At 49.1% G+C, this 25,191-nt stretch overlaps 1 protein-coding gene across 3 annotated transcripts in view; it reads right to left on the reverse strand.

Annotated features, from left to right (window-relative positions):
- Positions 1-3,765: 3,765 nt before the first annotated feature.
- lnx1 (ligand of numb-protein X 1) overlaps positions 3,766-25,191 on the reverse strand; it is a 37,313-nt gene continuing 15,887 nt past the window's right edge. For all 3 annotated transcript variants that reach the window (XM_061230333.1, XM_061230335.1, XM_061230334.1), the window contains 9 exons: positions 17,993-18,243; positions 16,884-17,039; positions 14,912-15,120; positions 11,673-12,065; positions 9,376-9,510; positions 6,495-6,672; positions 6,112-6,355; positions 5,244-5,402; positions 3,766-4,613 (listed from right to left, as the gene is read on the reverse strand). In XM_061230333.1, coding sequence (XP_061086317.1) covers positions 4,478-4,613; positions 5,244-5,402; positions 6,112-6,355; positions 6,495-6,672; positions 9,376-9,510; positions 11,673-12,065; positions 14,912-15,120; positions 16,884-17,039; positions 17,993-18,243 — 1,861 coding nt within the window. In that variant the 3' untranslated portion in view covers positions 3,766-4,477. The remainder of the gene's footprint in view (positions 4,614-5,243; positions 5,403-6,111; positions 6,356-6,494; positions 6,673-9,375; positions 9,511-11,672; positions 12,066-14,911; positions 15,121-16,883; positions 17,040-17,992; positions 18,244-25,191) is intronic.

Here is a 25,191-nt window from a genome sequence, read left to right on the forward strand (position 1 = left end):
GTTTTTTTTACTTTATAAATAATTAAGAGCTGTCAGACCTGTGCACCTGCTGTTGTCTTGACATCACAGGTGCTGCACGTGAACGTCCTGGGAAAAACTGCTGTGCTAACCTGCGTCATCGCAGTCTGCTAACCGCTCACCTGCGTCATCGCAGTCTGCTAACCGCTCACCTGCGTCATCGTAGTCTGCTAACCGCTCACCTGCATCATCGCAGTCTGCTAACCGCTCACCTGCGTCATCGTAGTCTGCTAACCGCTCACCTGCGTCATCGTAGTCTGCTAACCGCTAACCTGCGTCATCGTAGTCTGCTAACCGCTCACCTGCTTCAGCACAGTCTGTTAACCGCTCACCTGCGTCATCGTAGTCTGCTAACCGCTAACCTGCTTCAGTGCAGTCTGCTAACCGCTAACCTGCTTCAGCACAGTCTGCTAACCGCTAACCTGCTTCAGTGCAGTCTGCTAACCGCTAACCTGCTTCAGCACAGTCTGCTAACCGCTAACCTGCTTCAGTGCAGTCTGCTAACCGCTAACCTGCTTCAGTGCAGTCTGCTAACCGCTAACCTGCTTCAGTGCAGTCTGCTAACCGCTAACCTGCTTCAGTGCAGTCTGCTAACCGCTAACCTGCTTCAGTGCAGTCTGCTAACCGCTAACCTGCTTCAGTGCAGTCTGCTAACCGCTAACCTGCTTCAGTGCAGTCTGCTAACCGCTAACCTGCTTCAGTGCAGTCTGCTAACCGCTAACCTGCTTCAGCACAGTCTGCTAACCGCTAACCTGCTTCAGTGCAGTCTAACTGCTAATCTGCGTCATCGCAGTCTGCTAACTCCTAACCTGCATCCACAAAGTCTGCTAACCGCTATTGTCTGCACAGTCTGCTAATGGCTACAGTTTTCACAGTCTGCTAACCACTACAGACTGCTAACTGCTAACCGCTACAGTCTGCACAGTCTGCTAACCGCTACAGTCTGGACAGTCTGCTAACCACTACAGACTGCTAACTGCTAACCGCTACAGACTGCTAACTGCTAACCGCTACAGACTGCTAACTGCTAACTGCTACAGTCTGCTAACTGCTACAGTCGGCGCAATGGCGGGTGTTGTCCTTAAAGTGGAATGGTGGAAAAACCGGAAAGAGGACGAGATTTGTCTCTCTGTGTTTCTGTACCCCACTCACCTTCTCTCTCTCCATCTCTCTCGTCCCCCCTCTCCCCCTCTCTCCCCCCTCTTTGCTCCCTCAGTGAAGGACATCTGGTTATGAATATTTCATCCAGGGCCTTTGATGTTTTTTCCTTCAGGTTCCATGCCTTTATCCTCCATGCAGGTCTGCAGTTTAACCCAGAGCTTTGTACCTAAAACACACAGTCATAACCCCAACCAAACATTCACTGTCACGTGTGTGTTTGTGTACGTGTGTGTGTGTCTGCGTGTGCATGTGTGTATGAGTGTGTGTGTGTGTGTGTGTGTGTGTCTGCGTGTGCATGAGTGTATGAGTGTGTGTGTGTGTGTGTGTGTGTGCATGTGTGTATGAGTGTGTGTGTGTGCGTGTGTGAGTGTGTGTGTGTGTGTGTGCGTGTGTGTGTGTGTGTGTGTATGAGTGTGTGTGTGTGTGTGTGTGTGAGTGTGTGTGTGTTTGTGTACGTGTGTGTGTGTCTGCATGTGCATGTGTGTGTGTGTGTTTGTGTACGTGTGTGTGTGTCTGCATGTGCATGTGTGTATGAGTGTGTGTGTGTGTGTGAGTGTATGTGTGTATGAGTGTATGAGTGTGTGTGTGTGTGTGTGTGTGTGTGTGTATGAGTGTGTGTGTGTGTGTGTATGAGTGTGTGTGTGTGTGTATGAGTGTGTGTGTGTGTGTGTATGTGTGTATGAGTGTATGAGTGTGTGTGTGTGTGTGTGTGTGTGTGTGTGTGTGGGAATGTATGAGTGTGTGTGTGTGTGTATGAGTGTGTGTGTGTGTGTGTGTATGTGTGTATGAGTGTATGAGTGTGTGTGTGTGTGTGTGTGTGTGTGTGTGGGAATGTATGAGTGTGTGTGTGTGTGTGTGTGTGTGTGTCTGTGTGTGTGGCAGGATGGTGAGTTTATGATTTATTATGTTGGGGAAGGAAGTATCTCCTTCCAGCTCTCCTATTTATATTCAGCATGATTTATTCATATGATTTATATTATACAATACAGCAAATATATTACTATTTCCCCAGCAGTGCAGAGTGATACTCAGTATGAACAGTACTAACAGTCAAAAACAAAAAAGCAGGGTTCAGGTCCCCTGCTCCCTCCCCAAGCAATCTCAGCTCTAAATGTTGGCTCCTGTTTGTTGATGGTACTGATGTTCTGGGAGGTTCTTTCACTCTGTTTGTTGATGGTATTGATGTTCTGGGAGGTTCTTTCACTCTGTTTGTTGAGGGTACTGATGTTCTGGGAGGTTCTTTCACTCTGTAGCCTATGTGACTGTAGTGTATGTGTGTGACTGTAGTATATGTGTGTGACTGTAGTATATGTGTTTGACTGTAGTGTATGTGTGTGGCTGTAGTGTATGTGTGTGACTGTAGTATATGTGTGTGACTGTAGTGTATGTGTGTGGCTGTAGTGTGTGTGTGTGACTGTAGTGTATGTGTGTGACTGTAGTATATGTGTGTGACTGTAGTGTATGTGTGTGGCTGTAGTATATGTGTGTGGCTGTAGTGTATGTGTGTGACTGTAGTATATGTGTGTGACTGTAGTATATGTGTGTGGCTGTAGTGTATGTGTGTGGCTGTAGTGTATGTGTGTGACTGTAGTGTATGTGTGTGGCTGTAGTGTATGTGTGTGGCTGTAGTGTATGTGTGTGACTGTAGTGTATGTATGTGGCTGTAGTGTATGTGTGTGGCTGTAGTGTATGTGTGTGACTGTAGTGTATGTGTATGACTGTAATATATGTGTGTATATCCAGAACATATTCGCTGTTGGCTTTATGCCATATACTCAGACACACGCAGAGCTCTGTCCATCAAAGCTGTAGGAATCACAGCGTCTATTACCTTTAACCTCATTAGCTCCGCCCCCCCCCCTTTCAGCTCTGAGGTCACTCCTGATTGGATGACAGTCATGCTGTTTGGAGTGGACCCAGAGTGAGTGTTTCAGGATGGGCAGATCTGAACGGGCCCAGGGTGGACCCAAGCCTTTAGGCTGCATGTAAACAGTAACTCTAAACATGGCATCTGATACTGAGGCTGTTTGACAAACTACAGCAATAAACTCTACTTCAATGCAGCTCATAGAGTTGTGCAATAATTTTGTTCAGTGCTAAAATATTACACAACTCCCAGGCCAGCTCTCTCATTAGAACCGTAAAGCTCAGAATCTGCAGAGCGACCAAATATTCAGATCCGTGTTCTTTAAATAACGTCTCCCGATTCTGGCAGCCGAAACATTCTGATGAATATACTGAGTGTTCAACAAGATGGATGATCGAGTGCAACTGTACTGTGGGAGGAGCTCTACCCTGAAACACAGCAGCAGAAAATACTCCCCACAGTCCAGGCAGGCATAGTTAAAGTACAAAATGAAGAGTTTGGTTCCAAAAATGAGATATATCCATTTTGGGGAAAAACCAATAATCAAGCAAGTAAAGGATTTAAAATAGCTAATATTTTTTCAGGAATACCAAAAAAGAGTTTTGGTTTTATGTTAGCTAACATTTTATGAAGAGCAGGTGTAAACATAGCGGATATGAATGGTGGATACAGATGAAGGATTCGTCCCCCTTGCTACAGGTCACTCCCATACCACAGGCAATATTTACAGCTTTATTGAGCTTTTGACCAAAGGTACCGGTCACACCGGCCAAAACCGGACTACATCGGATCACACAGGCCCACCACATTAGACAGGCTCAGGACACAAATACAGGAAGTCAGGTTTCATCACAGAGTGTCCGTAAGGCCTCAATGTCTCCGCAACTTTATTCTTATATTTATTTATTTATTTAATTATTTTTTCAGTTTATTTTGTGTTTTTTTTTTCGTTTTTTTTTGCTTGCAAAGTGATTTGAATACTGCGCTGTGGCATTAGAAACATGGTGACAGATCTGCGTTCAACAGAAACAAGGAGAAGAGTCAGTACAAATCAATATTCATACAGCATAAAAATAATATTACATGAAGCATAAAAATAATATTACATAAAGCATTAAAATATTACATATATATTATGTCCAAAGGCCCTTCCAACAGTAGAAGAAAGACACCAACATTTACAGCAGACAGAGGGGAGGTCAGTAAATGCACAGACGAACATACAACAGACATCATTGGCAATGTGTGTCTCCTTAGCTCCCCCCAGTGTCTGTCCCCACTGAATCCCAGAGGGGCGGGGCCTTGGAGAGGGGTAGGGGTTGGTGGTCTGTGAACTCCAGGCAAAGTTTCAGTTGTCCATGTGTGAGTGTGAGAGCCCGCCCCCTGGCCTGGTCCCAGCCAATAGCAGGCAAGGACTGGATGGGTTCCAGCCTATAGCAGGCTGCCTGGCCAGGAAACGACGGTCAGAGTGATCCGCCCCCTCAGCTCCTTGAGCAGACGCACCAGCATGGAGTGAGTCATTCCCCAGGTGCTCTTACCATTCACTTCCAGCAGAATGTCCCCACAACTGCAGAGAAATGTGCACAGACATTACACACATTACACAGAATGTCCCCACAACTGCAGAGAAATGTGCACAGACATTACACACATTACACAGAATGTCCCCACAACTGCAGAGAAATGTGCACAGACATTACACACATTACACAGAATGTCCCCACAACTGCAGAGAAATGTGCACAGACATTACACACATGACACAGAATGTCCCCACAACTGCAGAGAAATGTGCACAGACATTACACACATTACACAGAATGTCCCCACAACTGCAGAGAAATGTGCACAGACATTACACACATTACACAGAATGTCCCCACAACTGCAGAGAAATGTGCACAGACATTACACACATGACACAGAATGTCCCCACAACTGCAGAGAAATGTGCATAGACATTACACACATGACACATAATGTCCCCATAACTGTCGAGTCATCACACGAAGACATCACACACCTGTAATCACACACACATACACACACAGTAGCACACACACACACACAGTGCAAGTGAGGACAGGTGAGTGGAGGTGAGTACAGGTGAGTACCGTATGCGGCCGTCGTTGTAGGCCGGCGTTCCCTCCACACACACACACACACACACAGAGCGCAGGTGAGGACAGGTGAGTACCGTATGCGGCCGTCGTTGTAGGCCGGCGTTCCCTCCACGATGGACCGGATGAAGAAGGACTGGTTGCAGTTGAGCTCCTCGTAACCCCCAACGATGCTGAAGCCCAGGCTGCCCGACGTGCTCCTGCGCAGCACGATGTCCTTGCAGCAGTACAGGTGCCTGGAAGGGCCAAAAAGCACATTTACAAGTAATTACAACCTTTAAAGCACATTCAAACTTTTAGCTCCACAAGTTATGACATTAAAGGTACAATAAATAGGTTAGATTTTTGTGTTAAAACATTGTTACAAGACCATTGTAAATCCCTTCCTATCATTGAAAAAGGCTCACTGACATGTTGACACCCTCTGTCTGTGTTCATAGTCCTTAAATTCGGGTTTCAAAATATACAGTTGATGGCCCGACACTCACACACATGTGCACACGTACCAAAACATCATGTAAAAGCTCATTGGTTAAAAATTGGTTGTAATTACCACAGCCAATGGCGTTTCAATGTCAGCGGTAAACAGTGTTGTGGTTTGAGCGTGTTTGTTGCTGCAGTGCGTCTCTTGACCGTTTCATGTTCCCTTATGGTGAAATAGTTGCCTATACATGGATATACTGCTAAGATCCTACCTCAGATGAGCAAACACACAAAATTATATTTTCACAAATGTCTTTCTTTTAGGCAACAGTAGGGAAGCTAAGTTCTGAGTGGGCGCTTTAGAAGTTCTACAGCAATAAAAATGCGACACATTACCATTCAACAGAGATAAACAAAAACCCTGAGCAGATCACTGAGGTGAGCAGATCACTGAGGTGAGCAGATCACTGAGGTGAGCAGATCACTGAGGTGAGCAGATTGTCGGCTGACAGGAGCACTTACCTGGGCAGCTGTAACCATGACACCCAGAGGGGGGAGTGGTCATCGCTGGGAGGGGGGCTGTGGGTGGCGTCGGCAGGGGGGGACAGGGGGTCAGATGGGGGGTCGGGGGGGGTGGGGTCGGAGGGGGGGGGCATCTCCAGCACCCGCAGCACCACGGGGGAGGAGCTGTTCTTCAGGTTGGCCACGGCCTCCCCCCGCGTAACGCCCGTCAGCTCCATCCCATTAACGCTGAGCAGGATATCCCCTGTCCCACACACACACACACACACACACACCGTTAAACACACACACAGTTATACACACATACACACACACTGTTATACACACACACGCACACCTTTCTACACACACACTCACACACACACACTCACACACTCACTCACCTTTGCGGATGGAGCCCTCCTGTCCCACCACTCCCTCTGGGTCCACGTTGGTGACGTATATGGGCAGGTCCCAGCCGCGGCTGGCCATGCCCCCAGCAACCGTCATGCCCAGAGAGTCCTGCGGCTCCTTCAGCAGAGTCACCGTCTTCTCATAGACACCCTGCTTCTGACACGAGTCCTACAGGGACACAGTGTGTGAGTGCGTGTGTGTGTGTGTGTGTGTGTGTGTGTGTGTGTGTGTGTGTGAGTGTGTGAGTGTGTGTGTGCGTGTGTGCGCGTGTGTGTGTGTGTGCGTGTGTGTGTGTGTGAGTGCGCGTGTGTGTGTGAGTGCGTGTGTGTGTGTGTGTGTGTGAGTGCGTGTGTGTGTGTCTGTGTGTGCGTGTGTGTGTGTGTGTGCGTGTGTGTGTGTGTGAGTGCGCGTGTGTGTGTGTGAGTGCGTGTGTGCTTGTGTGAGTGCGTGTGTGCGTGTGTGTGAGCGTGTGTGTGTGTGCGCGTGTGTGTGTGTGTGTGTATGAGTGTGTGTGTGAGTGCGTGTGTGTGTGTGTGAGTGTGTGAGTGCGCGTGTGTGTGAGCGTGTGTGTGTGTGTGTGTGTGTGAGTGCGTGTGTGAGTGCGTGTGTGCGTGTGTGAGTGCGTGTGTGTGTGTGAGCGTGTGTGTGTGATGTGTGTGTGTGAGTGTGTGAGTGTGTGAGTGAGTGTGTGTGAGTGTTTGTGGTGTACTATGCTGTGTGATGGTGTACTATAGTGTGTGTGGTGTACTATAGTGTGTGGTGTTGTACTATAGTGTGTGATGGTGTACTATAGTGTGTGTGGTGTACTATAGTGTGTGGTGTACTATAGTGTGTGTGCTGTACTATAGTGTGTGATGGTGTACTATAATGTGTGGTGTACTATAGTGTGTGTGGTGTACTATAGTGTGTGGTGGTGTACTATAGTGTGTGGTGGTGTGATGGTGTACTATAGTGTGTGATGGTGTACTATAGTGTGTGGTGGTGTGATGGTGTACTATAGTGTTTGATGGTGTACTATAGTGTGTGATGGTGTACTATAGTGTGTGGTGGTGTACTATAGTGTGTGATGGTGTACTATAATGTGTGGTGTACTATAGTGTGTGATAGTGTACTATAGTGTGTGTGGTGTACTATAGTGTGTGGTGGTGTACTACAGTGTGTGATAGTGTACTATAGTGTGTGATGTTGTACTATAGTGTGTGTGGTGTACTGTAGTGTGTGTGGTGTACTATAGTGTGTGGTGGTGTACTATAGTGTGTGTGGTGTACTATAGTGTGTGATGGTGTGATGGTGTACTATAGTGTGTGATGGTGTACTATAGTGTGTGGTGGTGTGATGGTGTACTATAGTGTGTGATGGTGTACTATAGTGTGTGATGGTGTACTATAGTGTGTGGTGGTGTGATGGTGTACTATAGTGTTTGATGGTGTACTATAGTGTGTGATGGTGTACTATAGTGTGTGGTGGTGTACTATAGTGTGTGATGGTGTACTATAATGTGTGGTGTACTATAGTGTGTGATAGTGTACTATAGTGTGTGTGGTGTACTATAGTGTGTGGTGGTGTACTATAGTGTGTGATAGTGTACTATAGTGTGTGATGTTGTACTATAGTATGTGTGGTGTACTGTAGTGTGTGTGGTGTACTATAGTGTGTGGTGGTGTACTATAATGTGTGGTTTACTATAGTGTTTGATGGTGTACTATAGTGTGTGATGGTGTACTATAGTGTGTGGTGGTGTACTATAGTGTGTGATGGTGTACTATAATGTGTGGTGTACTATAGTGTGTGATAGTGTACTATAGTGTGTGTGGTGTACTATAGTGTGTGGTGGTGTACTATAGTGTGTGATAGTGTACTATAGTGTGTGATGTTGTACTATAGTGTGTGTGGTGTACTGTAGTGTGTGTGGTGTACTATAGTGTGTGATGGTGTACTATAGTGTGTGTGGTGTACTATAGTGTGTGGTGGTGTACTATAGTGTGTGATGGTGTGATGGTGTACTATAGTGTGTGGTGGTGTACTACAGTGTGTGGTGGTGTACTATAGTGTGTGTGGTGTACTATAGTGTATGATGGTGTACTATAGTGTGTGATGGTGTACTATAGTGTGTGATGGTGTACTATAGTGTGTGTGGTGTACTATAGTGTGTGATGGTGTACTATAGTGTGTGATGGTGTACTATAGTGTGTGGTGGTGTACTATAGTGTGTGTGGTGTACTATAGTGTGTGATGGTGTACTATAGTGTGTGGTGGTGTACTATAGTGTGTGTGGTGTACTATAGTGTGTGGTGGTGTACTATAGTGTGTGATGGTGTGATGGTGTACTATAGTGTGTGGTGGTGTACTACAGTGTGTGGTGGTGTACTATAGTGTGTGATGGTGTACTATAGTGTGTGATGGTGTACTATAGTGTGTGTGGTGTACTATAGTGTGTGATGGTGTACTATAGTGTGTGATGTGTACTATAGTGTGTGATGGTGTACTATAGTGTGTGATGGTGTACTATAGTGTGTGATGGTGTGATGGTGTACTATAGTGTGTGATGGTGTACTATAGTGTGTGTGGTGTACTATAGTGTGTGATGGTGTACTATAGTGTGTGATGGTGTGATGGTGTACTATAGTGTGTGATGGTGTACTATAGTGTGTGTGGTGTACTATAGTGTGTGATGGTGTACTATAGTGTGTGTGGTGTACTATAGTGTGTGATGGTGTACTATAGTGTGTGATGGTGTACTATAGTGTATGATGGTGTACTATAGTGTGTGATGGTGTACTATAGTGTGTGATGGTGTACTATAGTGTGTGGTGGTGTACTATAGTGTATGATGGTGTACTATAGTGTGTGATGGTGTAATAGGTATATCACCAGCAGGCTGGGCTCTGGGTCCTCGGGGGAGTAGGGCGGCGGTCCCTCCAGGCTCCACGGCGCCTCCTGCAGGATGTCTGAGGACTGCGGGTGTGTCTGCCGCGACACGATGAAGTGCACACGCTCCTCACTCGCCTGGGGGAAGGGGGGCAGGTTTACCCACCTGTCTCCATCATGTTCATGCATGTGTGTGCGTGTCTGAATCTCAGCCACACTGACTCTGACTCAGCCACACTGACTCTGACTCAACCACAGTGACTCTGACTCGGCCACAGTGACTCTGACTCAACCACAGTGACTCTGACTCAACCACAGTCTCTCTGACTCGGCCACAGTGACTCTGACTCAGCCACAGTGACTCTGACTCAACCACAGTGACTCTGACTCGGCCACAGTGACTCTGACTCAACCACAGTGACTCTGACTCAACCACAGTGACTCTGACTCGGCCACAGTGACTCTGACTCAACCACAGTCTCTCTGACTCAACCACAGTCTCTCTGACTCGGCCACAGTGACTCTGACTCGGCCACAGTGACTCTGACTCAACCACAGTGACTCTGACTCAGCCACAGTGACTCTGACTCAACCACAGTGACTCTGACTCGGCCACAGTGACTCTGACTCAACCACAGTGACTCTGACTCAGCCACAGTGACTCTGACTCAACCACAGTGACTCTGACTCAACCACAGTGACTCTGACTCAACCACAGTGACTCTGACTCGGCCACAGTGACTCTGACTCAGCCACAGTGACTCTGACTCAGCCACAGTCTCTCTGACTCAACCACAGTGACTCTGACTCAACCACAGTCACTCTGACTCAACCACAGTGAATCAATTTAATGTGCCGTATTGGCATGGAATACATCAGTAAATATTGCCAAAGCGGTACATCTATAAAACGCACACACAAGTATTGTGACTCAGTGATGGTGAGTGAGTGTAGTCTTTGGACGTCGCATTGCTTTGTCACGTAGGGTCTCAGACTGAAGAGAGAAAAGCCTGCCAGTGTTCTGTTTAGGGTTCAGTTTATTTTAGGATCGGATACCTTTGTTCAGTGTCCCAAAAGCCTGCTTTCGATTTGTTTAATAACTTGGTTGACCCTAATTGGCAGCTGTGGAACAGTTGTGAGCTGAAGCTGGTTTGGGTTAGCGCTGCTCTGGGCCGTACGAACGCTCTCCTCTGGGTTTCTGGCCTTGGCAAGGCCTGTATCGCCACGAGTTACTCTTAGATGTTCTGTAAAATATACATATATCTGTGCCCTTTCCTGTATTTGAATGAAAATTGGGCATCTGCCTAATTTAGTCCTGCATGCATTCTTGGAGATACTCATGTGCATTTGCAGGATTTCAGTGGGTTTCCTCCATTTTGGTGTAGTCTTACAGACCGGGTGAACTCCTCTGTGCCACACTATGCAAATGCACTTATTTGGTTAATACAAATACATGAATTTAAAGGTAAAATCGGTAATTTCAGACTTCTAACCGCCAAGAGAGGGAGAGCAGCAACAAAATCCTTCAAACCAAAGAGGGTGAGTCAACATGTCAGTGAGCCTTCTTCAATATAGGTAGGGATTTACAATGGTCTTGTAACAGTGTTTTAACACAAAAATCTTATCTATTGCACCTTTAAATGATATCATTAACATTATGAAGTTATATATATGGTCCCATGTAATCATGGCCCAAATTTTGGATCAAGTTTAATGCTCTCAAAGTTATCAAGGAAGCAAAAATTAATAGAATTAGCCAATTAGCTAGCTAACCGACTGACCAGATAAGTTGCTAGCTAGCTATCCTAGTTACTGGGCTAGCTATTTAGTGTGGTGGTTATGAAGTAACAACCTCATGATTAGTATACTTTTCTTCCAGTAGCTACTCAGTAGCTGCCTCACCTGTATGAAGCTCACTTGTGTAAAAGGTTCACCTGTATGAAGCTCACCTGTATAAGACTCACCTGTATGAAGCTCACTTGTGTAAAAGGCTCACCTGTATGAAGCTCACCTGTATAAGACTCACCTGTATGAAGCTCACCTGTGTGAGGCTCACCTGTGTGAGGCTCACCTGTATGAAGCTCACCTGTGTAAGGCTCACCTGTGTGAGGCTCACCTGTATGAAGCTCACCTGTATAAGACTCACCTGTATGAAGCTCACCTGTGTGAGGCTCACCTGTGTAAGGCTCACCTGTGTGAGGCTCACCTGTGTAAAAGGCTCACCTGTATGAAGCTCACCTGTGTGAGGCTCACCTGTGTAAGGCTCACCTGTGTGAGGCTCACCTGTGTAAAAGGCTCACCTGTATGAGCAGGGCGGCGTGTTCGGGCGCACCGTAGCGCAGGTCGTGTCCGTTGATGGCCATGATGCGGTCGTTGATGCGGAGCTGGCCATCGTGAGCGGCCAGGCCGCCCTCCAGCAGGTGGAAGATGAAGACGCCGTGCTCCTGGGGCCGGCGCACCAGCTTGATGCCCAGCTGCTCGCCCGGGCAGCTCTTGGCCAATAGGACGTGCAGGCTGTCGTCGCGGAGCGGAGGGGGCGGGGCCTCGGCGTGGGGCGGGGGCGGGGGCGAGGCGCTGGCGCGGTAGCGGTGCTTCTGCTCACGCAGGACGGTGAGGCGCAGGAGAGCGCCCGGGCGCTTCAGCATGGACACCGCGTAACGGTGCGGCACATTACTGATGTCAATCCCGTTCACCTGGAATCAGGGGTCAGGGGTCAGGTCTCCACTGCTCCACCACACACCCACTCACGCACGCACCCACACCCTCAGACACACTCACACACACACACACACAGACCACACACTCACACACACACACAGACCACACACACACTCACACACACACACTCACGCACACACACACACACTCACACACACACACACACACACACACACACACACACACACACTCACGCACACACACAGACCACACACTCACACACACACACACACACACACACACACTCACACACACTCACACACACTCACACACACACACACACACTCACGCACACACAGACCACACACACACACACACTCACGCACACACACACACACACACACACACACACACACACACACACTCACGCACACACACAGACCACACACTCACACACACACACTCACACACACACACACACACACTCACACACACTCACACACACACACACACACACACACACACACACACTCACGCACACACACAGACCACACACTCACACACACACACTCACACACACTCATGCACACACACAGACCACACACTCACACACACACACACTCACGCACACACACAGACCACACACACACTCACACACACACACCGACACACACACTCATGCACACACACAGACCACACACACACTCACACACACACACCCACACCCACACACACACTCACACACAAACACACTCATGCACACACACACACACTCCAAACTGCATTCCCTTCGTGTTCTGCAGACAGGAAACGTTCATCCCATTTTACCAAAAACTTCACATGGTTGATAACATAACAACAAATGCACAAGCTGTAATGCCCATGTGTCAATGCACATAAACCAGGGCTGCCCAAACCTGCTCCTGGAGATCTACCTTCCTGCAGGTTTTCACTCCAACCCTAACAAAGCACACCTCATTCAACAGCTAGAGCAGGGCTGCCCAACCCTGTTCCTGGAGATCTACCTTCCTGCAGGTTTTCACTCCAACCCTAACAAAGCACACCTCATTCAACAGCTAGAGCAGGGCTGCTCAACCCTGTTCCTGGAGATCTACCGTCCTGCAGGTTTTCACTCCAACCCTAACAAAGCACACCTCATTCAACAGCTAGAGCAGGGCTGCCCAACCCTGTTCCTGGAGATCTACCGTCCTGCAGGTTTTCACTCCAACCCTAACAAAGCACACCTCATTCAACAGCTAGAGCAGGGCTGCCCAACCCTGTTCCTGGAGATCTACCTTCCTGCAGGTTTTCACTCCAACCCTAACAAAGCACACCTCATTCAACAGCTAGAGCAGGGCTGCCCAACCCTGTTCCTGGAGATCTACCGTCCTGCAGGTTTTCACTCCAACCCTAACAAAGCACCCCTCATTCAACAGCTAGAGCAGGGCTGCTCAACCCTGTTCCTGGAGATCTACCGTCCTGCAGGTTTTCACTCCAACCCTAACAAAGCACACCTCATTCAACAGCTAGAGCAGGGCTGCCCAACCCTGTTCCTGGAGATCTACCTTCCTGCAGGTTTTCACTCCAACCCTAACAAAGCACACCTCATTCAACAGCTAGAGCAGGGCTGCCCAACCCTGTTCCTGGAGATCTACCTTCCTGCAGGTTTTCACTCCAACCCTAACAAAGCACACCTCATTCAACAGCTAGAGCAGGGCTGCCCAACCCTGTTCCTGGAGATCTACCTTCCTGCAGGTTTTCACTCCAACCCTAACAAAGCACACCTCATTCAACAGCTAGAGCAGGGCTGCCCAACCCTGCTCCTGGAGATCTACCGTCCTGCAGGTTTTCACTCCAACCCTAACAAAGCACACCTCATTCAACAGCTAGAGCAGGGCTGCTCAACCCTGTTCCTGGAGATCTACCGTCCTGCAGGTTTTCACTCCAACCCTAACAAAGCACACCTCATTCAACAGCTAGAGCAGGGCTGCCCAACCCTGTTCCTGGAGATCTACCTTCCTGCAGGTTTTCACTCCAACCCTAACAAAGCACACCTCATTCAACAGCTAGAGCGGGGCTGCCCAACCCTGTTCCTGGAGATCTACCTTCCTGCAGGTTTTCACTCCAACCCTAACAAAGCACACCTCATTCAACAGCTAGAGCAGGGCTGCCCAACCCTGTTCCTGGAGATCTACCGTCCTGCAGGTTTTCACTCCAACCCTAACAAAGCACACCTCATTCAACAGCTAGAGCAGGGCTGCCCAACCCTGTTCCTGGAGATCTACCTTCCTGCAGGTTTTCACTCCAACCCTAACAAAGCACACCTCATTCAACAGCTAGAGCAGGGCTGCCCAACCCTGCTCCTGGAGATCTACCGTGCTGGAGGAACTCCAACCCTAAGAAAGCACACCATAGCTCAGCTCTGTGGACACGACCTCCTGCAGAAACTCAAAGGTTTCCCGGGCAGGGTGGGGGTTAGGGTTAGACTCTCCCCACATGATGCTGCTACAGGGGCTTGACTTCTGGCCACAGGTTTATTAGAAGGGAACAAATGATGTTTGCCGGCACGTTTTCAGACAAAATCACCACCTTATGAACCACTGCATGAACAGGCTGCACAGGGAGCAGTACTTTAGCTAAATTTAGCTTTTGGTTTAGTGAACATTAATATATACCCTTCACTGCAGCCACCACGCCCTGCCCACAGACACACTCTCACACACACACACACACACACACACACACACACACACACACACACTCACACACACACGAATACACTCACACACTCAGACACTCAGACACTCACACACACACACACACACTCACACACACACACACACACACACACACACACACACTCACACACACACACACACACCTTCAGGATCATGTCTCCGGGCAGCAGTCGGCCGTCACGGGCGATGACTCCCTCCCTGTAGATGTCCTGGATGAGGATGCGGACCAGCGGGGTCTCGTTGCCCCCGACGACGCTGATGGCCAGGGGCTCAGTGAGGCTGGCACGGGTGATCTTTATGCTGGTGATCTCCCCGTCCGGGATCAGGTGGTGCAGCTGGGGGAGGGGCAGCCCTGAGGGCAGGGGGGCTGGCTCTCATTGGCTCTTATTGTTTGTCATTCCGCAACACAATGTCATGCAAATAAAGCACACCTGACTTCAGATGGGAGAGTGTGTGTGTGTGCGTGTGTGTGTGTGTGTGTGTGAGTGTGTGTGTGTGAGTGTCTGTGTGTGTGTGTGTCTCTGTGTGTGTGTGTGTGAGAGTGTGTGAGTGTGTGTGTGAGTGTCTGTGTGAGTGTGTGAGTGTCTGTGTGAGTGTGTGTGTGTGTGTGTGAGTGTGTGTGAGTGTCTGTGTGAGTGTGTGAGTGTGTGTGTGAGTGTCTGTGTGAGTGTGTGTGAGTGTCTGTGTGTGTGTGTGTGTGTGAGTGTCTGTGTGAGTGTGTGTGAGTGTCTGTGTGAGTGTGTGAGTGTCTGTGTGAGTGTGTGTGTGTGTGTGTGTGTGTGTGAGTGTGTGTGAGAGAGAGAGCAATTGGCATTTATATAGCGCCTTTATCCAAAGCACTGTACAATTGATGCTTCTCATTCACCCATTCATACACACACTCACACACCGATGGCGATTGGCTGCCATGCAAGGCGCCGACCAGCTCCTCAGGAGCATTCGGGGGTTAGGTGTCTTGCTCAGGGACACTTCGACACAGCCCGGGCGGGGGATCGAACCGGCAACCCTCCAACTGCCAGACGACTGCTCTTACTGCCTGAGCCAATGAGACGACTGCTCTTACTGCCTGAGCCAATGAGACGACTGCTCTTACTGCCTGAGCCAATGAGACGACTGCTCTTACTGCCTGAGCCAATGAGACGACTGCTCTTACCACCTGAGCCATGTCGCACTACACTGGAGCTCCGCACGGTGGCGCTAGAGAGCAGTCTCTCTTAACTCTACCAGGAAATGAGCCTCACGAACGAAGCCCGGATACACACACACACACACTTACTTCCCTCCAGTTCCCCCACTGGGGTGTGTGTGTGTGTATCCTGCAGGCCACTAAGCCCCACACCCTCTCTTTTTGTGTTCCTGTGCCCTCTCTCTCTCACTCCCTTTCCCTCTCTCTCTCTCTCTCTCAGTGTAGTGTTAATGTCTTTCTCTCTCTCTCTCTCTCTCTCTCTCTCTCTCTCTCTCTCTCCCTCTCTCTCTCTCTCAGTGCTGTGTTAATGTCTCTCTCTCTCTCTCTCTCTCTCTCTCTCAGTGTAGTGTTAATGTCTCTCTCTCTCTCTCTCTCTCTCAGTGTAGTGTTAATGTCTCTCTCTCTCTCTCTCTCTCTCTCTCAGTGTAGTGTTAATGTCTCTCTCTCTCTCTCTCTCTCAGTGTAGTGTTAATGTCTCTCTCTCTCTCTCTCTCTCTCAGTGCTGTGTTAATGTCTCTCTCTCTCTCTCTCTCTCTCTCTCAGTGTAGTGTTAATGTCTCTCTCTCTCTCTCTCTCTCTCAGTGTAGTGTTAATGTCTCTCTCTCTCTCTCTCTCTCTCAGTGTAGTGTTAATGTCTCTCTCTCTCTCTCTCTCTCTCTCTCTCTCTCTCTCTCTCTCTCTCTCAGTGTAGTGTTAATGTCTCTCTCTCTCTCTCTCTCTCTCTCTCTCAGTGTAGTGTTAATGTCTCTCTCTCTCTCTCTCTCTCTCTCTCAGTGTAGTGTTAATGTCTCTCTCTCTCTCTCTCTCTCTCTCTCAGTGTAGTGTTAATGTCTCTCTCTCTCTCTCTCTCAGTGTAGTGTTAATGTCTCTCTCTCTCTCTCTCTCTCTCTCTCTCAGTGTAGTGTTAATGTCTCTCTCTCAGAGCTCACCTTCGGGGGGGGTGTTGGTGTTGCGGGGGCTGTCGCGCTCCTCTGTGCTCTGATTGGCTACGGCCGTGCCACTCTTGGTCCTCCGCAGGACGCTGAACGCGCGGTTAAACCGCCGGAACGATCGACTCCGCCCCCCCGCACGGTCAAAGCTCCGGACTGAGAGAGAGAGGGAGAGAGAGGGAGAGAGAGGGAGGGAGAGAGAAAGAGAGGGAGAGAGAGTTCAGCCCCATCCAGCTTCAGCATGGACCAATCAACTGCTTCGTTCAGGAACAGATAGCCAATCAGAGGAGTGAAGATGTCTGGAGCACTGCATCCACTGTGCTGCACACACTCACACACAGACACTCACACACACTCACACACTCACACACAGACACACACACTCTCACACACACACACACACTCACACACTCACACACAGACACACACACATTCTCATACACACACACACACTCACACACTCACACACAGACACACACACATTCTCATACACACACACACACTCACACACTCACACACAGACACACACACACTCACACGCAGACACACACACACACCCTCACACTCACACAAAGACACACACACTCACACACAGACACACACACATTCTCACACACTCACACACAGACACACACACATTCTCACACACTCACACACAGACACACACACATTCTCATACACACACACACACACACTCACACACTCACAGACACACACACACTCACTCACTCACACACACACTCACACACACTCACACACACACACAGACACACTCACACACTCACACACAGACACACACACTCTCACACACAGACACACACACATTCTCATACACACACACACACTCACACACTCACACACAGACACACACACACTCTCACACACACAAACACACACTCACACACACACCCTCACACGCACACAAACACACTCACAGACACACACACACTCACTCACTCACACACACACTCACACACACTCACACACACACACAGACACACTCACACGCACTCAGAAACACACACTCACAAACACACACAAACACACTCACACACTCACAGACACACACACACTCACTCACACACACACACATACACACAAACACTCACAGTCCCTCTTCTTGGTGTTGCAGCGGGCAGCCAGGCTGGTGTTGCTCCCTGATTGGCTGTTGTCCTCGGCACTGGGGTCGAAGGCGGGGTTGACGAGGCCGGGGTCATCGGAGAGCAGGGCGAGGGTGGAGCCGGGGGGGTCAGAGGTCAGGGTGCTGATGGTGAGCTCTGAGGTGCTGTCTGTACAAACTCCTTCCTGTGAGCGCCGCTTACGATCCGCTGACAGCCCATAGTGCGATGCACCTTTACACCTGCACAGGTACACACACACACCTGCGTCAGAACACACCTGCACAGGTACACACACACACACCTGCGTCAGAACACACCTGCACAGGTACACACACACACACCTGCGTCAGAACACACCTGCACAGGTACACACACACACACCTGCGTCAGAACACACCTGCACAGGTACACACACACACCTGCGTCAGAACACACCTGCACAGGTACACACACACACACCTGCGTCAGAACACACCTGCACAGGTACACACACACACCTGCGTCAGAACACACCTGCACAGGTACACACACACACCTGCGTCAGAACACACCTGCACAGGTACACACACACACACCTGCGTCAGAACACACCTGCACAGGTACACACACACACCTGCGTCAGAACACACCTGCACAGGTACACACACACACCTGCGTCAGAACACACCTGCACAGGTACACACACACACCTGCGTCAGAACACATCTGCACAGGTACACACACACACCTGCGTCAGAACACACCTGCACAGGTACACACACACACCTGCGTCAGAACACACCTGCACAGGGACACACACACACACCTGCGTCAGAACACACCTGCACAGGTACACACACACACCTGCGTCAGAACACACCTGCACAGGTACACACACACACCTGCGTCAGAACACACCTGCACAGGGACACACACACACACCTGCGTCAGAACACACCTGCACAGGTACACACACACACCTGCGTCAGAACACACCTGCACAGGTACACACACACACCTGCGTCAGAACACACCTGCACAGGGACACACATACACACCTGCGTCAGAACACACCTGCACAGGTACACACACACACACCTGCGTCAGAACACACCTGCACAGGGACACACACACACACCTGCGTCAGAACACACCTGCACAGGGACACACACACACACACACACCTGCGTCAGAACACACCTGCACAGGGACACACACACACACACCTGCGTCAGAACACACCTGCACAGGTACACACACACACACCTGCGTCAGAACACACCTGCACAGGGACACACACACACACCTGCGTCAGAACACACCTGCACAGGGACACACACACACACACACCTGCGTCAGAACACACCTGCACAGGGACACACACACACACACACACCTGCGTCAGAACACACCTGCACAGGGACACACACACACACCTGCGTCAGAACACACCTGCACAGGGACACACACACACACACCTGCGTCAGAACACACCTGCACAGGGACACACACACACACCTGCGTCAGAACACACCTGCACAGGGACACACACACACTCCTGCGTCAGAACACACCTGCACAGGGACACACACACACACCTGCGTCAGAACACACCTGCACAGGGACACACACACACACACCTGCGTCAGAACACACCTGCACAGGGACACACACACACACCTGCGTCAGAACACACCTGCACAGGTACACACACACACACCTGCGTCAGAACACACCTGCACAGGGACACACACACACACCTGCGTCAGAACACACCTGCACAGCTCTGTGTAAATACAGTATGCAGTGCCCTTTTAGCATAGCACAGCTCTGTGTAAATACAGTATGAGTGCCCTGTTAGCGTAGCACAGCTATGTGTAAATACAGTATGTAGTGCCCTTTTAGCGTAGCACAGCTATGTGTAAATACAGTATGAGTGCCCTGTTAGCGTAGCACAGCTCTGTGTAAATACAGTATGCAGTGCCCTGTGAGCATGCTTCCTAAAGGGTGTTTTGTCTGCAGCATTGATATTTCAGAGAGAGCGTTTTTTCTCTGAGCGAGACACAATAACTCTCTCAGACGAGGTCCGCAGTGCCGCCCGGGCTTCCAGAGCTTTCCCAGCTCTCCCGCGGAACGCCGGCATTCTGGCTGCTCACTCCATATCTGGATGGGAGGCCAGGAGCGTTGTGCTGAAACTGGCAGCACTCTGAGCTAAACACTCCACAACGGAGCCACCATGCAACATGTAATTACAGTGAAAACACTGCGGACAGACAGAGGAGAGACCAGCACAGCACAGATACATTACCCAGGAACATAAACAACCTGACAACATGACTTGGAGGATAGAGCACACACAAACACACACAAACACACACTCACACACACACACACACACACACACACACAGACACAGACACACACACATACACACACAGAGGGAAGGTGTACACTGCATGTTTTTAATTCTGTTTGCATAATATATAATTTAGTTCATATAATTTTTATAGCCTACTCAGCACTTTAACACAAACACGATGCATAAACACACACACACACACACACACAGACACACACACACTCACACACACACACACACACACACACACACACACACACACACACAGACTGCAATCCCTGTTCCAGCTATAGATGAGTATTAGCATACTGTAGAGCAGCAGAGCAGAGGTGATAAAATCAGCACACGGTTCAGTCCCTTCACACCAGCAATAACGCCAGGTTCACATTCTGAGTCTAACAGAGATATTATATTCTGCAGGGAACAGAAACACAGACAGTTTTAAACATGCGGTCTGGCCTAGTCAAACAGGCAAAACATTCCTTGTCACATTAAGAGTCCTCTCCACAGAGCAAGGTCAGTGTCAGAGATTAGCTGTCACATTAAGAGTCCTCTCCACAGAGCGCAGGTCAGTGTCAGAGATTAGCTGTCACATTAAGAGTCCTCTCCACAGAGCGCAGGTCAGTGTCAGAGATTAGCTGTCACATTAAGAGTCCTCTCCACAGAGTGCAGGTCAGTGTCAGAGATTAGCTGTCACATTAAGAGTCCTCTCCACAGAGTGCAGGTCAGTGTCAGAGATTAGCTGTCACATTAAGAGTCCTCTCCAGAGATGGCAGGGACGTGCAGGGTTAGAGGCCTGTAATTGAAGTTAGGCAACCTTGCCTCTAGCCAAGGGCAACAACGTTCTTTTAAATTTGAGGGTTACGTCATTAGGGAGCGTTGTCGCGGTAACCTGCTATGAGCCTTCATTTTCCTGCACTTCACTGTGTGAACTAGCCGAGCTAACCCTGCTACACCTGCTATCTGCTAACCCTGCTACACCTGCTATCTGCTAACCCTGCTACACCTGCTATCTGCTAACCCTGCTACACCTGCTATCTGCTATTCACTATCTGATACCTGCTACTCCTGCTACACCTGCTACCTGCTACCAGCTATCTACTAACCCTGGTACCCCTGCTATCTGCTACCTACTTCCAGCTATCTGCTGACCCTGGTACCCCTGCTATCTGCTAACCCTGCTACACCTGCTATCTGCTAACCCTGCTACACCTGCTATCTGCTATTCACTATCTGATACCTGCTACTCCTGCTACACCTGCTACCTGCTACCAGCTATCTGCTAACCCTGGTACCCCTGCTATCTGCTACCTACTTCCAGCTATCTGCTGACCCTGGTACCCCTGCAATCTGCTAACCCTGCTACACCTGCTATCTGCTGACCCTGGTACCCCTGCTACCTGCTATCTGCTGACCCTGGTACCCCTGCTATCTGCTACCTGCTAGCTGCTAACCCTGCTAACCCTGCTTCACCTGCTATCTGCTAACCCTGCTAACCCTGCTACACCTGCTATCTGCTAACCCTGCTATCTGCTAAACCTGCTAACCCTGCTACCAGCTATCTGCTAACCCTGCTAACCCTGCTATCTGCTAACCCTGCTAACCCTGCTATCTGCTAACCCTGCTAACCCTGCTAGCTGCTAACCCTGCTAACCCTGTTAGCCCTGCTAGCTGCTAACTGCTATTCACTGTCCTCTCAACCTCAGACAAGCATCACAGGTCCAGATCCTGTTCACCATGACAGTCTCAATGTTACGTTGTTACATTTGTCTGAAAAGTGATAAAAAGATACTGGCTTTTCAGAGCTCACGTCCTGCTCTCTGGCACAGTTAGCACAGCGTAGCTGTTTCAGCCTCCCATCTCAGTCTGAGCCAACGGAGCCAACGTGGGCCACGGTCAACCATTTTACCCCAAAACAAGATGTAGCCAGATTATTCGCTTTGTCTTTGTTTACAAAAAGTCCAAGCTACTGTGCCATTCGTGTAATATTTTAATATTTTAATATTTTCGTGGGTGGAGTTGAGGGTTAGGGTTGAGGATCGGGCTGCGGCTGACACAAAATGGCAGCAGGAAAGCTCCACTTCTGCAGCTTCACAGCTCTTTTTCCCAGGCCAGGGAAGGTGAGCGGCCCCCACGCAGCCTGCTTACCCAGGGTGCATCAGGAGCAGAGACAGGAGTCTAATGGAGACGCAAATCTTTCACTTTCTTCAGATTAACTGTGAATTTGCCATCTGACATGAAGATGGATGGGGAAGAGACCCAAATCCTCTTTAGAAAGAGCAGATTATCCAGAAACAAACTGCACACACTCCACTGCACACACAGGCACAGAGGGGGCAGTCTCTGGGTCAATGGCTGTGGGGAAGTGGAAGGCATGTACGTGTGTGAATATGTGTGTGTGTGTGTGTGTGTGTCTGAATATATGTGTGTGCCTGCGTGTGTGTGTCTGAATATATGTGTGTGCGTGCGTGTGTGTGTCTGAATATATGTGTGTGTGTGCGTGTGTGTCTGAACATATGTGTGTGCGTGCGTGTGTGTCTGAATATATGTGTGTGTGTGCGTGTGCGTGCGTGTGTGTTTCTGAATATGTGTGTGTGTGTATGTGTTGTGTGTGTGTGTCTGAATGTGTGTGTGTGTGTGTGTGTGTGTGTGTGTGTGTGTGTGTGTGTGTGTGTGAACTAAACCAAGCATCTGGAGTTTGCCACATTGGAATTATGTGTTTATTAAGAGAGCTGTGGTCAGATGAAACAAAAAATGAATGTTTTGATCGTACACTAAAACCCCCCCCCAGAAAATATGTAAAAAATGTAAGACTTAGTTAATTCCATTGATTCATGAATGAAGCACACTACTTTACGCATGTTGGGAAATAAAGCGTATGTCAATAACTGTTCTTTTTAAGTTTACAGCACTTCTTGTGCATATCAGTAGAGTATTTTGGAAGCCCTTGGCTCAATTTTGTGTTTGTAGTCCCAGCAGATCCTGAGTTTGTTTGCTGCCATTCATCCCAGGACCGGCCCAGCTGGTCTATCGGGCCGACACACCTGCGTGACTCACCTGGCCTGGCCCGACACAGCCTGTGCTCCTCACACTGGCCACCTGAGGTCATGTGACCTGCACTGGGGGTGTGAGGTCATGTGACCTGCACTGGGGGTGTGAGGTCATGTGACCTGCACTGGCATTGTGCAGAAACTCTGTTACAGCCTGTCACAGCAACCCTGCAGCAACCATTGAGCAACGTAGTGCAGCTGATCTGAGATCAGTTAATAAGGACTCCATGTCGATGTGTCTACGTGTCTATTTCTGTAGTAATGTACTCAATGTGTGAATTGGTGTATGTGCATATTAATGTATTTGTGTATTGGGATATGTGCCTGTTGGTGTATTAATGTACATGTGTATGTGCATGTGTGTGTGTGTGTATACTCACGTGAAGGACACTACACAGCAACTGAAAGATATTTGGGCCCTTATAATGTATTTCATAAAGGTGTGCCTTAATAAACAATGTGCGCATGATAGCTGAATTTGTGTGTGAGAGATAGCAGAATGTGTGTGTGAGAGAGATAGCTGAATGTGTGTGTGAGATAGCTGAATGTGTGTGTGAAAGAGCTGAATGTGTGTGTATGTGAGAGAGGTGAATGTGTGTGTGAGAGATAGCTGAATGTGTGTGAAAGAGCTGAATGTGTGTGAGAGAGATAGCTGAATGTGTGTGTGAGAGAGATAGCTGAATGTGTGTGTGAGAGAGAGCTGAATGTGTGTGTATGTGAGAGAGGTGAATGTGTGTGTGAGAGATAGCTGAATGTGTGTGTGAGATAGCTGGGTGTGAGAGATAGCTGAATGTGTGTGTATTCACAGGATTAATGTCCTGGTGAAGCAGGTATATTTATATTTTTAGTCTGATTCTGCGTCTCTTTTTGCAGATGCTGCTTTTTACATCACTTCTCCCTGAGGACCCCTCTCCCCTCAAGCACAGGACTGAGACATTCTGTGGACCCCTCTCACCTCAAACACAGGACTGAGCCATTCTGTGGACCCCTCTCCCCTCAAACACAGGACTGAGACATTCTGTGGACCCCTCTCCCCTCAAACACAGGACTGAGACATTCTGTGGACCCCTCTCCCCTCAAACACAGGACTGAGACATTCTGAGGACCTCTATCCCCTGAGACATTACATTACATTTATGGCATTTGGCAGACACTCTCCAGAGCGACGTACAGTTGATTAGACTAAGCAGGAGACAATTCTTCCCTGGAGCAATGCAGGGTTAAGGGCTCAACGGCTGTGCGGATCTTATTGTGGCTACACTGGGATTAGAACCACCGACCTTGCAGGTCCCAGTCATGAACCTTAACCACTCTACTACAGGCCGCCCCACACAGGACTAAAATTCTCTCTCTCTCTCTGTTAGCCCTGTTAGCATTAGCATGTCTGAGTGGCTATGCTGAGCCATTCATTCTGGGAGAAAAGCTCTGTTAGCGTTAGCATGTCTGTGTGGCTGTGTTGAGCAGTGCATTCTGGGAGAAAAGCTCTGTTAGCGTTAGCATGTCTGTGTGGCTATGTTGAGCAGTGCATTCTGGGAGAAAAGCTCTGTTAGCGTTAGCGTGTCTGTGTGTCTGTGCTGAGCAGTGCATTCTGGGAGAAAAGCTCTGTTAGCGTTAGCGTGTCTGTGTGGCTGGGCTGAGCAGTGCATTCTGGGAGAAAAGCTCTGTTAGCGTTAGCGTGTCTGTGTGGCTGTGTTGAGCAGTGCATTCTGGGAGAAAAGCTCTGTTAGCGTGTCTGTGTGTCTGTGCTGAGCAGTGCATTCTGGGAGAAAAGCTCTGTTAGCGTGTCTGTGTGTCTGTGC

This window comes from Conger conger, unplaced genomic scaffold, assembly GCF_963514075.1.
Source record: "Conger conger unplaced genomic scaffold, fConCon1.1 SCAFFOLD_67, whole genome shotgun sequence".
NCBI lineage: Eukaryota > Metazoa > Chordata > Actinopteri > Anguilliformes > Congridae > Conger > Conger conger.